Below are 16,021 nucleotides of genomic sequence, written 5' to 3'. Positions count from 1 at the left end.
TGCCAGAGGGCAGAAAAACAGTCCAGGGTGAGCACATTTCTGGTCAGGAGCTCAGCAGCAAAGCTTTTCCCTGCTCTTTAGTTTCTTCCTTCAGATTTCCCAGACATCATCTTTGGTAGCTACTGAACAAACTCCCAATGCCACAGTAAACAGAAATAAAAATACTTAGTAGCTGGACACAGCTTCTTCCAAACTGTGTTCTTTCTGTGGCAAAACTGTGATTTTAAAAGCCACACGAACATCAGTCCAAGTGCCCAACTAAAATAATAAGTTCTCTTTTAGAGAAACAGAGCTCATCACCTGCATGACTCAGTAATTCCTTAAATCAGTCATGTGGGACAACCATATGCCACTGAATTTGAGCACAACTTGGACCTCAAAGGGAGCAACTAAGTGACTTTGTTTGAAGGCCTGAAACACTGGCCAGTGAGCCAGAGCTAGGTCTCCTGCCCACACACTGAACACAAATATTTTGATTCACCTGTTTGTTTCTTCATTTTTTTCCTGGTCAGGTTCAGGTTTTGAATCATTACAAAACTGCACTAAGCTGTTGGTGAGTCAGACTGACCCAATGTCACAGACTAAGAAGTCTGTGACTGCAGCAGAGAGGAAACCTCCAGAGTGAGACCTTTCCTGCTGTAATTAGCAATTTTCACCACTTTCCAATTTCTGTTTTCATGGCTCAGGGGAAAATCTAGCCAGATCTCTTTAAAGCCCAACATAGAACATTACCAAATCCCAAGAATCTGTTCCAGGATTATATATATAAGATTGCTTTAAAAACAATTACTTCCCAAGGTCATAACTGGATTATGTTAAAAACCTTATTACTTACATAGAATAAACTGATTATGAGAACAATCTGATTACCTCACTGCAGACAAAGTGGATTACTTTGCCGAGAATTACTTATATTTGAAATGTGACTGTGCCTAAAAGAATCAGATTCTGAAATTATGACCAGATTACATTTTTCAATATTTTTATGATTGCACTTAAAAACTAATCCTATTTCTAGTTATTCTGCTCCAAAAACAGGATTACAATTAAAATATCCAATATGTTTTCCCTCTGTTCAGATTGAATCTAGGAGAGAAAAAACTGTCTCCCAGAATGACACTGTTACTCAGGAAAAGAGAAGGGAAATTTAAAACCCTGCATCACAGTTGTTGGAACCCTGTGCAGAAACTGAGGGAAGCCAAAGACACACAGTGAAGTCTTTTGTAAAGACTTTTACTGGGAGCTGGCACATCATTGCTTAGCCAGCTGGGGCTTATCCTGCAGCTCCTGATGAACTATTTGTGTTTAACTCTGCATGTGGATGTCCTGGGATTCTTTTCAACAATTCTAGATACTCAGCTAGTGGAGTTTGATTCCTGCCTCTCCTGGAAAGACTGCAGTATTCTGCTCTGCACAGCCTGCTGCCAACAGTGATGAGATGTGAACATCACACTGAGATTCCCCCAAACCTGCCCTTTGAGCCCCATAATCTGTGACCAATGCAAACTGTGGTAACTCTGCTAAGGAACCTGATGGGCTATTGATTGTTGCCAGCTGAGGCACTTGCCCACACTGTAGTATTCAACTCCCTGTTATTGTAACATCCAAGCATTATCTTTCCCTGTTCAATTAGTCATTAAAAATGTCTATAAATACTTTTAATATTTTATGACTGTATTTGATTTGTAAAATCTGATTCTTTTTAAAAAATAATTAGGATACCTTTATGCTCATAGACAGAATTTGATTAGGTGAAGGAATATTTTGCTTCCCCATATATAATCACAGTGAAATCTAATATAGGTTCATCTGTATCTTCAACCTAAGAAGACAACATCAGATCCTATCAGGATAGGCCTATGATGTTCAGCTAAGTAATGTTTACTCATGCAGTTAGGATGGGGTCAGATTTTCAATGTTACATTTCAGAACCCGATTAAAAGAGGTTCCAGGAGAGAAAAAGCAAAATTCTACTATTCCAAAATATAACCTGATTATATTTCTAATCTGAATATTAGATTTGATTAGAGGAGTTTTAATTTTATGGTGAACTGCGAGAAACTACATGTATATTCACAACTCAGTGATACTTGCCTTTCTTGGATATTTGTAAGATGCAGTAACTATTTTTCACATGTTGAAGAACTAATTTTTCAGAATTAGGAGATGTAAATTCAGGAGACAGAAAAATAAAAGCTTTTGCCTCCTGAAGGAGAGACCTAAAGTAAGGCAACACTCTGTAATCACTAACTTAAACAATGTTCAACAGAAAGATTAAGACAATGCAATTTTCTACAATCAGATTTCTTTCAAGCCAGTGGAAATGTAAGTTTCCAAGCCAGATGCTGGACAACTTTATGTTTTTTATTGCTTGTTGAGCTCCACAAAGGGGCCTTAAAACTTTTCATAGTAAGCACAGTGGTGTTCCCAGTAGACAGGCATTCTTCACCAGTGTCTGGGCAGCCACGTGATGTACTCATAGCCTTCAAGAAGAGGGGTGGATATGGTAGGCCACTTTTGCTTCTTGGCCTTACTAAGAACAACAGGTAGGCGACATTGCTTCAAGGCACAGGATATCATTGGGATTCAGAGAAGCCATTGCCAGAGTTTCCAATTGGCCTAAGTGCCCCTAAGTTTTCTGAAATCAAAAGGAATTTAGATGCCTCTTTGCCTCAAGTATGTTTGAAAACATCAGTCTACATTTTTACAATGTTAATACAAGCCAAGATTCCCCCCACAGGCACAGCTGTTTCTCAATACACACATACATTAGATGTTTTAGCTAGCTCCTAGTATCAATGTGCTTACCTCTCCTCTGATGGGGTCTGGGCTGCTGAAATCACCGGTGAACTGAAAATATTGACACAAATGTGTTTGATTCCTTACCACATATCTAGCATTAACAAAGGCCTTACTGGTTTGACCTGGGTGGCAAGGTTGCTTTCTCCTGGAGGCAGAATGTTTCCATTTTCACCTATCACTTAAAATGAAAGAAAGTTCACTCATGAGTAGTTAAGCAATATTGCTGCTAAACAGAGAACAGTCCTGCCCTGACCTTATCTTATTTCAGAGTGAAATAACCAGAATGCTTTACACTGTCATCAAACTACCTGAACATTGTAAGGTGGAACTTACATTAGCTTTACCTAATGCTCCAAGTTTAACTCCTGAGTTGCAAGTACAACACCCTGTAAAAGAAACTAAGTTTGTGGGCTTTGTTATTCTGTACAAATGGATAATTTTGCAGTTAACTAAATGACCTACAAGAAGAAATAAAAAAAGTTCAAAAACATGTTTTCTCATTGTGATTTTAAAGTCTACAACTTGTTTATTTAGTAGTGTAAATCAGCACAGCTGAGAGAAATCCATACAACAGCACTGACCTACATCACTGGAAGATCCTACTTGGGAAAAATCCTCTGTTGTCATTCAAAGTGGTGTTTTGGATTAAATCAACTGATCTTGAAGTGATCTAGATTCACTTTACAGTAATTTGTGTCCATTTACTCCTCCAAAATGTGCTCTGATTTATGTGAGCAAAGCAGCAAAAGGATGTTCTTTGCTGCCCTGTCATTAGTGTCAGCTTTCTACTGACCTTTCTTCCAGGGGGACATGCAAGTTCACAAAGTTGGATTTATGGAACTTGGAGTTTCTCCTTATCTGAATGACTGAAGTGGCACCATGAAACAGTCTGGCCTGAGTTAAAAATTTTCTCCAGGCAACTTCCACCCTAGACATTTCTGATACTTCCACGAGACTGCAAACATACTGATTCAATCTGGCAATAACATTAATAGATATCTAAACGTGTCTTATTTTTCTGCTCTGCCATCATGGCAGGTTGGTTTGACTCCTCTACACTTGTGCAGTGTTGCAGGCTCTCAAATTTGTAACTTCATATATGTCAGGCAAAAACAACAAGAAGCTGTAATGATACAAGCAGCTGCTGATCTCTAGCTTTGCCACAGCTGATGGAAGTCGGACACTGATGGCAAGTTCTGGTCTCTATCTTAAATTTAACACTTTAATGTGATGGCCAAACTTGGAAAAATACCCTTCTCTAACCTATCTTTTCAATACTTAACCTTTCTCACACAGATATGCTTACATCCATTTACTTTATAAATTGTGTTCCTTTTTGTTCTTAAAGGAGACTGAGATCAAGTATTAGCACAATAATTGGGTTTACATCAACAATCTGAAAAGCCTCATGAATAACTAAACCCAAACTCACCTAATGGCTGCTCTGTTTTTTGTTACAGCTTTATTCCAATTTCTTGCATTGTGGAAAAGGAGATGAAGTTGCAGATCACTTACAAAATGCTCCTGCTCAGTGGACTGGCTAAAATAACACAGGCAGTCACAAAAGTCATCATCCAGCAAATCTGCAAGGATGAGTTCCAAATACACTCTGGAAATGTATTAAGGATTTCTAGACATAAAATTAAATATTAACTTTCTTGCTAATGCAAGCAGAGCAACTTTATGTGCCAAAATACATACACACAAAATACATATACGCACTATATATGCACACATACGGAATATGAAGCACGTACTAGGAATTTTACTTTCATTTACCTCAGAGGGATTCTTAAAGCAAAAGATGGGGTCTTATGTTTCATGCCTATTTCAAAATAGTCTTCAGTACAAATACATGTTGTTTGTATAGTTTTATACTATGCATAATAGCATGCCCCATAGCCTAAAACCATGCCAAATACTCCCAAACTTGCATTAAGAATTGCACTCCTGGCTAGTGGCTGGAAGTCAAGAGACATACCTTCAAAAGAAAGGGACACCTACATGTGGTTCTCATCCTACCACTAAAAATGTGCAGTTTGAATCTTGCTGCAATAAAACTGCTAGTCCCTGACCTGCATTTTCAGGACTTGTGCTGCCTCTGTCCCAAACCAGAAAAAAACTGTATGACCACTAAGGAGAAAACATTGAAGAGGAAACATGTTCCCTGCTTTTCTATTGTCTCTGAGAATAACAAATTGAAGCTGGGCTGTAAAAGGGCTGGAGAGGAGGTCTCAAAGCAAAAGGCTAGTCTACTGAAAATTGCATTTTTCAGCCAGAATTATACAATGCAGTCACATTTCAAACTTTGTGGCTCCAAAAGAAAACCATGTGCTAGAGAACTGCATTTTGCTTTCAACGGGTTGTAGCTGCCAGCCTGTCTCTCTGAAATCATTCTGCATGGATCAAAGGAATTGTATTGACAATTCTCTGATGTGAGGCAGAGGAGGAGAATGAAACAAACCATCTGCCTTGAACAGAGTATCAGTGATCAGGGGTTGCTGTAGCATGGAGCAGAGCACGTGGCACAAATAACTGACAGTCTGCTTGACTTTGATCCCAGCCTGTTCAAGCAAAAAATGGGGTATTAGAGCATAACAGAACCCCAGTTTCTAAGGTCAGCTAAGTAAGGGATCAGGTAGGTGACAGTTCCAGCATTGAAGCTTGGAGCAAATTATTCCAATGAGCCACACTAGAATTTAGAGAGTGAGAAGTCACTACCCCAACTGAAATCAGTTGTAAAACTCTTGCCTTCAGAGTGGTAGATTCAAACCTTTGTTTTTTTAAGGCTCTGAACTTTACCAATTCAGTCTTCAGTTGCTTGATTTTAGGTCCTTAATTTCCAGGGGCTCTGAATTTCTCTTTGTTCACTTGTTCATCATTCCGCGCTTTTTTTTGTTATTTTGTTTGCTTTTTGTTGTTTTTGAACACTTCTTCATTTGAAACCAAGGAGACATAGAAGATGTGGAGATCCTGGAAGGTTCAGGAGTACATGGCTTTTAAAGGAAGCTGAACTGGGTTCAGAAAAGTGCTTGAGGCAGGGACATGTGAAATGCCCAAACAAGTGCTTTCAAGAAACTAATTATTAGTTTTATAATCATGTCATCTAATGCTCTAAGAAACCTTAGGAGTGAAACAGTGAAAAGTGTTCTGAAATCTCTGACATACTAAGAAGCATTATGAAAAATGAAGCTCCCATCAAAAAAGAAGGAAGTAAACTTAGTATTTATTGACACTTCTTTTCAGTTCAGCAGTTGCTAGGACAGAAATTTTTTCACTGACATAAGCCAAGTGTTTACTCTCAAGAAATAAAATATTTTACTTTCTCAAAATCAGAACTTTCTGAACTTCACTTTACAGCTTGTCCTGGTTTGAGCCATGAAGCAGAGACACAGAACTCCAGGCAGCGAAATACATCTGTAAAAGACATTATTTCCTGCGTAGAGATGCTATTGTTCTCCAGCAATTTCTTCCTTCTTATTGAACAGACGAGGAATCCAAAGCTGGAGATGTTTTTGTCAAGTAATAAAATTTCCTGCAAGAAAATGAAAACTTCTTGAGCACACCAAATTTAAAAAAAAAAACAATGGAGGATGAACAGCTAAGACCTGATCTAAGCTGAAAGTCTGGCCCACTACTGCATGTGCAACTGTTGGAGTAAGACTGTGTACATTACAGGACATAGCCCTTCAGGAAGCTAAGAGATAAATTTTAAAGAGATGTGAGCATCCAAATCAGATCAAGGAAGTTTTTTCACTGGTTTTACCTCCAAGCAGCTGCAGAAATAGAGTGATCCTGTAGCAAGTGTCTACTATGGCAAAGAGCCATGGTCTGTTCTACAGATGGGTCACCTGCCCAACAGCAAACTTCATTGTAAAGATCACCAGAAGTGGTACAGGAGTTTTGTCTATTCTGTGTTAAGATTAGAACAGAGGACAAGCAACAAAGCTACTTCTGAATAACACAGTATTTGTGAATAAAGCATGGGAGAATGGGAGAAGCTGGGACTGCTTGTGTGAAGCAGGAAAAGCTTATAAAGGCCATCCGGTGGTTTCACTCGAGGAGTCTTTCCACCTTCAGTAAATGGTTGGAGGGCTGCATTCAGCTGAAGCACACTGCATTTAAACCAATCAAATCTATGCCTGCCTTTTCTGCAGCTTGGAGCTAGGCTATGGGTCTCAGCAATATCTCTACCTGCTATCTAAAAGGGATGGATCACCAGCCAAATTCTGGTGGACCTGTAGACATTCAGGACTAGAATAAAGTTGTGTGGTTTGTTCCCTTTCCCAGCAGTGCTTCAGGAACTGAAACCATGGTACTGACATTAGCAGCTTTGCAAGCAGGTGCAAACACCAGATCTTGGTGTTAGCTATTGTTTTTGATGCTCAGGCATTTAACAAAAACAGATCAGAAGGATGGCAGTTACATCAGAGGAATTTATACAGCATTAATGGAATGCAAGCAGTTCCGTTAAATTCCAAATAATGCTACATGCGTCCCCACTCTTTGTTTCTTAATTCGTTCCTCTTGATCTTCCCAGTGACCGTCTTTGGCAGCTCTTGGACAAATTCCACCTACAAAAAAAAAGACAGAAAACAATGTAGCATGTTCCATAGAGTTGATTTTCCAGGACTGGCTCTCAGCATATGTGGAAAACTAAGAGGACTCTTGTAAGTAAGAGCTGCTATTTCCTTGGCTGCCTAGATGACCAAGCACCTGTGTAGCTGCCTGCCCACTGATCACACTGAGTACTGTAACAGAAGGCTGAATGCCTAAAGGCTATCAGAGGTCAGAGATGAATGGCAAAAAGAAGAGAAAATGGATGTTATTGGCACAAAGTCTTTAATGGACCTTAGCTTCTATGAGTTCTGCACAAGTGACCTAGGCCACTGCCATCAGCTCCCTTACTGTAGTGCTGCGATGACTGAGAAACATGAGGTGTATCCTCCTGGGCTTTCCTCTTATTTATTAACTGTGAGGAGCAGTAGATAAAAACTTCAGCAGATTCAGTCAGGTACTACCCTAAAGTCATCAGAGAGTGTTAGGTTGAAGATTAAATACAAAACAGAAAACTATGATTGTGAGCCTGTGCAGAATGTGCAGATCTAACCAGAATACATACAAAGCTGCTTAGAAATCTTTTGAGAGGTTTAAAAAAACCCTTTAACCAAATGCATGAAAAACATTGTAAACTGCTGTTATTTAGGAAAGATTTTCTGGAGCCAGTGCTCCAGCTGAAGCTTGACTTACTGTCTCTTTCAGGTGAATCATGAAAATCTAAATAGTAATTCTCCTGAGATTCATGGAAGGGTGACCTGGTTTAAAGTTTCTTCTCAGAAGCATTTACCTTTCTAGGGTATTTATATGGAGCAGTAGTTTTCTTGACATGTTCCTGCAAGTCATAGGCTAAGCTCTCCAGGTCACTGGATGAAAAGGTTGGGGACAGGACCACAAATGCTTTCACAACCTGTAAGGTAAGATCAACAAAAGTGATCTGACACCATCCGTTTTTAAGGACTGATATACAGGTTACCAGAGAGCAGTAGTGCTGTGAATCATGACCTGCAAAAGGGAAGAACAGAGAAACCAGTACAATGTGAGACATGGCCATGTCCAGCTTCTGCTCAGGTATGTGCAGAAGGAAAAGTTGAAAGAACAGTTTGCAAGAGCATTTGCTCTATCCTCACATCAGGGGTCAAGAAGGAGGAGTAAAAAGAGGTGCTCCTGTAGAGCTCTCCCTCAAGCTGAGGTACATTTTGTTTCTCTCTGAAGTTCACACTGAGGACAGTAGACCTGTATCATCCCAGCACAGGACTGCCTTCTTCATACATGTAGCCCAAGTCTAATGCTGAAGGAATTGTAGTGTAACTTTGGTTACCCCAAGGCAGCCAGAAAAGTCAGTTTCAGTGTATAGACAAGTGCTTAATAACAAGGGGAATGTAACATCCCTGTAAGGATCTCCACAGAGAAGATCTTACTGGGATGAAAAGAAAGTAAGAAGAGCAAAGGCACGTAAATAGGAAGGGATTTCACCTGTCACCCCAAGTAGGATTATTCACGATGACATGACTGCCTTAGAGCTGCACATTACTCAGTAAAGTAGGAAATGCTTTATAAAGTTATATATTTAAACAAATATGTTGCTTCCCCCATGGCAGTTTCACATCATTACCTCTCCTCTGAGGGGATCTGGGCTGCTGACAACAGCTGTTTCTGCTACTGCTGGGTGCTCTATCAGGGCACTCTCTACTTCAAATGGCCCAATGCGATATCTAGGTGAGGAAAGAAAAATGTAGGATTCAGTTTTATGAGCTGGAAAACCAGTACTGAATGTTTTTTTAATTTTTATATGGAAGAAGAAAATGAACAACCCACAAACCATGAAACAAGCCAACAATCAACTATAGAAACTTTCAGTAGAATGGTCAAGTTGGCTGAAGGTAGGAGCGCTTCTTGGTGGTCCTGTGGTAGAGAACTACTGGGGCTATGGATACCCCTCCATCTCTCCCTCTTCCATGTGGCTCCCAAGGTGGAGCTCCATCCCACCCTGATAGCTGGGGTCTGCAGTACCAGCTGATGCCATGTTACAGTATCTCATCACCCAATATTAAATTGTTTCATTTCAACATGTTAAAAATAAAATGTTTCAATGCTATTAGAGTTTCATAGAATCACAGAATCATAGAATGGCTTGAGTTCAAAAGGACCTTAAAGATCATCTAGTTCCAGCTCCCCTGCAGGGACACCTCCCACTAGATCAGGTTGCTCAGAGCACCATCCAATGTGCCCTTGAACACTTTCAGGGATGTGGCACCCACAACTTCCCCAGGCAAACTGTTTCAGTGCTGCAGTACCAGCTGATGCCATGTTACAGTATCTCATCACCCAATATTAAATTGTTTCATTTCAACATGTTAAAAATAAAATGTTTCAATGCTATTAGAGTTTCATAGAATCACAGAATCATAGAATGGCTTGAGTTCAAAAGGACCTTAAAGATCATCTAGTTCCAGCTCCCCTGCAGGGACACCTCCCACTAGATCAGGTTGCTCAGAGCACCATCCAATGTGCCCTTGAACACTTTCAGGGATGTGGCACCCACAACTTCCCCAGGCAAACTGTTTCAGTGTCTCACCACCCTCAGGTGGTACTGGAAGACAGCTATGAGGTCTCCCCAGATCCTTCTCTTCTCCAGTCTGAACAACCTCATTTTTCTCAGCCTGTCTTCATAGAAGAGGTGCTCTAGCCCTCCGATCATCCTTGTGGTCCCTCTTCTGGACTTTCCCAAGGAGCTCCATGTCCTTCTTATGCTGGGGACTCCAGAATTGGACACAATCCTTCAGGTGGGGTCTCACAAGAGCCGAGTAAAGGGGGAGAATCACCTCCCTTGACCTGCTGGCTCTGCTTCTTTTGATGCAGCCCAGGACATGTCATTCAACTTTAGTCAAACAACAAACTAGATAAAAATCCTGCCAATGGAATTCTTCATCCTTTGTTGAAACAGATGAGATGTTGCAGGGGAAATGGATACAGACATGCCACTGACATCAGCAAGATGATATAGCAGGTCTATGAAAAGTTAATAATAAAAGCAACTATTCCTAAGTCAAGAGGCCAATATATTCATCATGAGACTGTAATGTCAGAAGCTCACATGCAAGATTACACAATGGCAGGAAGGAAGCATGCAAACTGACCCTGAAGAAATAATTATGTCATCATCTCTGCCAATAAACTGAAAGTATCCATCTTCATCCACAGTCCCTCTGTCTCCAGTGACATAAAAATCCCCACGTTCGCTTTCTGCAGTTTTCTTCGGGTTATCCTCAAAGGGGGTTACAAACAGCAGTTTAGATTTTGAACACTCATTAGCTAGACACTGTACTATAACATATATAATGTTAAATGCACTGGAAACTAATTTTTCAGGCAAGGATGTTAAAAAACTGTACCAACATTGCCATAAGATACAATAAAATGGGGTTAAAAATCAAAAAAACATTTTTCTGCTTTAGGAAATGAACAAACAACTCAATTTTTGAGCAAATTGCTTCCTTCCCTTTTCTTACATCCACCAATCCAAACAAATTATTCTGGTAATAAATAATAAACAGGTGCAAAACATTCAGCCTTCTGGAGAGATTTTGATGATGAGGAATAAAAGAAAAGTCCTTACTACATATTCAGAGAAGAAACCAAGTGGTCTTATAGGTTTGGTTCTGACAGCAATTTCCCCCTGTTGTCCTGGAGGCAGAATATTAGCATTTTTGTCTATGATCTAGAATGAAAACCAACAGATGTTTTAGACAAATGGGAAAGAAAAAAACAATACAGATCTCAAACCAACCAAATAAAAAACCCCTATGAAGGAACCTAAGGAGCACCCAACAAACCTGAACGTCATAAAGGGGAGCTGCCTTCCCCATTGATCCAGGTTTAACCTTCATTCCTTTAAAAACAGAGCAGATTATTCCCTGTAAAAATAAAAACAAAGTTTTGCAATAGAAAACAGCTACATTCACATTCAATTCATTAAGTGTATTTTCTAGAATAACTAAAAGGAATTTAAGATTCATAGGATTCTGTATGTCAGTGCTCTATAGCACAGATTAGCAAAATCAAGAAATTCCCTGAAAGAATCCTGTTCCATTATCTGTTAAGAATTCATATCCTCTGCTAACCAGCCTTCTTCCCTAGATTCAAACTCTGCACTCTTGCCTGTCACTGTCACTTAAAATTTGCTTAAGGACATTTATGGAAATATTAGAGCACATCTCCTCCCAACAATCATGCCTCTGGCAGGCTTTGTGAGGAGAGCCAAGAAAGGGTGTTCTTGCAGAGATTATCATTACTGAAATATGCACAGAAATGTGGATTTAGAAACAGGCTGAGTTCTTTGAAACAAATGTTAAAACAACATCAAGCAAAAAGGAATTACTAAGATTTCATGGAATATTGATCCTACAGATGTACCGTTTCAGTCTGGCCATACACTTCATGGATGTCCAGCCCAGTCTTGCTTTTCCAGTGCTCCATGACTTCTGGGTTGAGTGGCTCCCCTCCACTCGTGCAGTGCTTCAGGTTCATGAATTTGTAGCTTCATAGGGCGTTAAAAAACAAGAGAGGCAATGCTTCAATCTATTGGGCAAGACAAAGAGTCTGCAACAATAATCAAGTAATACTGGAGAGCTGTTTACTGGGAGAGCTAGTCCCATGAAGCGGGGAAATCAGAAGATTTCTGATCCTTTGGCTCCTGATACAGCAAAGGTATCAGCCTGTGCTCCATACTGTACATATAAGTAGCAGTAGTGAGAGCCAAACATGCATGAAAAATTAAGTAAAATTTTTGCTGAAGTCACCTGGGATTTAAAGCCTTTAACTAACCAGAGTGACTTGCTGAGCCAGGGCCCTGACTGCTGACCCTCTGCAACAGCCCAAGTGAGGAAGTGCAAGAGGGGAGGAAGGAATGGTGGCAGGCAGTGAGAACTGGAGCAGGGGATGATGTACAACTGTCACAAGTCACTCCCTCATAGTTATGTTGACACTGACTTTCCAGGATGACAGTCCCACCCAAGGCACAGATCAGTGGTAATTGAATATTATAATAAAGAATTTCACAGGCACTCAGTTTCATACCCTCAGGAATTTGCTCTCAAGTTCAGTAGCAAAAGTCTCAAATTTCTGAGGGAAAACATCAAGTTTACATTTGATCATGAAAGTCAGCAAAACTCACAAATTTTGAATGGCACCCTTTTCACGAAGTATGTTTTAAACCAAATTACTACTCTATTTTGGGTTAAGCAGTGAAGTCTGGGAAATCACCAAATTCTAGTTAGAGTAAATTAAACACTAATAAATAACTTCTTGACATACTTGGAGAGATCGTTTTGCACCAGCATGCGGAACAATGTTGGAGCACCAACCAGGGCATCAATGGGGAATCTGCAGAGAGTCTAGTGAGTTAAACAAGATGGACATGTGTAGCTCAGACAAAAAAACTGCCTGTGGATGTACAGTAAAGTAAAAGCACCGTAGGCTCTCTGGTAGGTAAGAAACCCTTCTACAGTTGGTGTAATATGCAGAGTATACTTGATTAGACAAAATCTCATCCTAACATGCCTACATGACACCCAGACCAGCTTGAAGCATGGCCAGAATAAGCCTGTCTCTGCCTGCCTTATAGGGAGGTTTTCACTTTCATCTTGGCCAGAGTGGACACAGAAACACTTCCATTACAGTCTGCATTAAAATCAGCTGATATTACTTCCACAGTCACTAGAACAAAAGGCAGGCAATTAGTGTTGTGTTTGGATGACTTCCATTCACATGGTCTCTGCTATAAGTAAACTGTACGAATAAACTCAGTTTTGGCCCCCTCTGTGTACATTAAAAATGCAAATGGGGACTTTACACAATGGATGCAGCATCTCAAACACAACTACAGATACAACCATCTAAATCTATGGATGCTGTTCTTTTTTTGCACCCTTTCTGCAGATTAACACATCTCCATGAGTTTTTTCTTACGTTTAGGATGGTTGCTGAATCAATTTGTGGTAGCCTATGTATAAAGATGCATGATCCAAAAACCCAGGGATCAAAAACAGATGCCAGTGAAGCTACTATCCATCCTGTGTCTGCTGTGCTCCATATAATGTCTGCAGGAGTCAAATCCAACCAGTATCTGATAGAGAAGAAAAAATATGAACAAGAAGCTAACACATGACAAATATTTTTGTGTAAACCACTCCCCCAGATGATGTGGATTCATTATCCCGCATTCAACCAGCCTCAAACCTTTCATACCTTTCACTTAAAAGTGGTCTGAAACCAAGACTACCCTGGGAATGTTCAGTCATCTTTGGAGAACCTGTGGTTCCACTGGTAAAGAAGATACACACTGGGTCCTGAATCCTTGTTTTGACACAGGAATGGTCAGCAGATTGGTTTCTTTGAAACAGAGAATACAATAGTGACTTCAATGGTTACTTCACACAGGTTTCAGAATGCAATGAAGTATCCTATATTGCAGAACCCCTACCCTAAATAAGCTTCACAGAAGCTTTTCACCAATTAGACTAAAATAGTGTGGAGTTACGCTCCTCCAAAGACAGACTTCCCCTTAAGAACAGAAACTTCCCAGAACAAGACCACTGTTATTAAGAACTCAGGTGTGGATCAGCAATCAAGCAGCCATGAGGAACACCTTAATGTTGGCTTTTGATGATTATTTGTAGTCAATGAACTCTTGTAAATGAGCTCCTGTGGAGAACAGGTCTGCTTTCTGCATCATGACTAGCAGTGCCACTAACTCATACTCACTTGTACAGGTCAGTGAAGTTCAGCCACCCTTCCCTACTGCCTTTGGACACGATTAGCTTGCTTTTCAGAAACGGACACTCAGGTGCCACGGAGTCCACAGCAGGAGCCAGAGTGTCATTGGTAACGATGCATGTGGCCTTTGATGCCTGGAGCCGATACAAGATGTCTTTGGCTGATAACTGGGATACTCCCGGAATTAAGACAATTCCTGGAAGAGCAATAAAGTTAGTTTGGGATGGCAATTTTTACGTCTGATTCTTTTCTAAGAATCTAAACTATTAATTATTCCCAAACTGACCTCTGAGATCAATTTGCCCTGGCATTCTCAAGCCGAATCATTATTGGGGAGTAATGCAGCTGCCTGTGCTGCTCTCCTGTAAGGAATGAAATGTGGACCTGTCTGGTGACTTCCATAGCTCTTTCCTGCCTTCTGTCATCTCCACACCTCCTCCATAGGCAACCTAGTGCAAATCCATCAGGATTGCCTGCATAATTGGTAGCTAGGCCATTCACTAGATTATTACTTTTCCTTTATAAATCATATACATTCTTGACCCTCTCAGCCAATTTGCATTAAACAGTTTTCCCAGTCTCGTATGCTCACTGACCTGTTCTCATGCAAGCCACATTCACCAGCCACCACTCTGGGACTCGTGGCAGGACCACAAGAATTCTTTCACCTTTCTGCAATCCACATACTTTAGTCAGCACATTGGCCACTTTCCGAGACAGGAAACCCAGCTCCTCAAAGCTCCACTTCACTTCTTCCCCTTTTCCATTTATCCACCAAAAGGCAGGGTTTGATGGTCTCTTTCCAGCCTACAAAACACAGGAATTCAAAAGAAAAACATTTTCTTCTGAAAGACCGTGAAATTATAATACACAAATACCTGCAAATTATGAAAGATCTGAGTACTTCACAACTGACACATAAACAATTATTTTTCCCTTGTCCCTAATGGCTTGAGATGTGTTATGGATCAAGCTCAGCTATTCCAAATAAATTCTCGTTTTCTGAACCTGAAATGTTTACCAGCCCAACTGTCTCCAGACTCAAGTCCTAGTCTGGATCCTACTTCTGTTAGGACTCAGCCTTATGCTCAGCATTAATGCTCCTACAAAAGAACAGATATCGTGAAATGCTTCACATAATATTCCTGATATTCTGGATGGAGTTGTGGAATACTATTACAAAGAAGCAACACATGCAGAGGACAAAATAAAATGATAGGACAAAACAGTATCCTAGGATTCTTTCTTGTCTGATTGCTCAGGAAGAGGGGAGTTCAGCTGTATCTAACTACAGATCATCTGAACAAATACAGAATCCACTTTGGAGGAAGGCAGTTAAACATCTGTGGGAAAATTTTCCCAAGCATGCAATCTTGTTATTTTACCCATATTTTTACAATATCAATATCTAATATTATAGTACGCAGAAGGAATTAGCACAGCCATTCTGAGATTAAAGTCAAAAGGGCCTTAACATTGCTTATTCTACCTACATAAGGAGTACAAAGGGTCAAAGAGACTTTTAAAATGAAGAAAGAAACGAGATTTTGTATAATTTCATACTGTGAATTGGTTTTGGCAACTGATTTTTGTGACAAACCCCCCCAACTTCTTTCAAATTAAATTTCAAATTAAAGTATCTCATCTGCACAACAAAAGATCATCTACCTTTTCAATCTCAGACCATTTGTCCAGAACGTCACTTGCAAAGTTGAAGTACTTTGGTATTTCCTCTTCACCCCGCCTGACAGCCTGGTACTGTGAGTATACATCAGAGGCAAGCAACCTGAGGTGTCCATGGAAAGTCCTACTAGGAGGCTTCAGAGTCCAAAAGGATTTTAGAGTCTGTAATTTAAACAATTTCATGGCAAAAAGATGATGTATG

The 16,021-nt window shown here is 40.1% G+C and overlaps 1 protein-coding gene across 1 annotated transcript; it reads right to left on the bottom strand.

The window, feature by feature from the left end:
- Positions 1-7,289: 7,289 nt before the first annotated feature.
- On the bottom strand, positions 7,290-16,002 carry LOC104393719 (acyl-coenzyme A synthetase ACSM4, mitochondrial-like). The gene is made up of 13 exons (XM_010003232.1): positions 15,805-16,002; positions 14,733-14,943; positions 14,125-14,332; positions 13,609-13,752; positions 13,330-13,486; positions 12,676-12,755; positions 11,776-11,899; positions 11,196-11,276; positions 10,979-11,080; positions 10,500-10,627; positions 8,975-9,074; positions 8,150-8,269; positions 7,290-7,376 (listed from the first exon to the last, which is right to left on the bottom strand). The coding sequence occupies exons 1-13, from the start codon at positions 16,000-16,002 to the stop codon at positions 7,290-7,292; spliced, it is 1,740 nt and encodes a 579-aa protein (XP_010001534.1).
- Between the last annotated feature and the right edge of the window lie 19 nt (positions 16,003-16,021).

The sequence above is a fragment of the Chaetura pelagica genome, unplaced genomic scaffold (assembly GCF_000747805.2).
Source record: "Chaetura pelagica isolate M959 unplaced genomic scaffold, ChaPel_1.0 scaffold138, whole genome shotgun sequence".
Lineage (NCBI taxonomy): Eukaryota > Metazoa > Chordata > Aves > Apodiformes > Apodidae > Chaetura > Chaetura pelagica.
The sequence above is the reverse complement of the archived record's forward strand: the minus strand, read 5'-3'. Positions and strand labels throughout refer to the sequence as shown.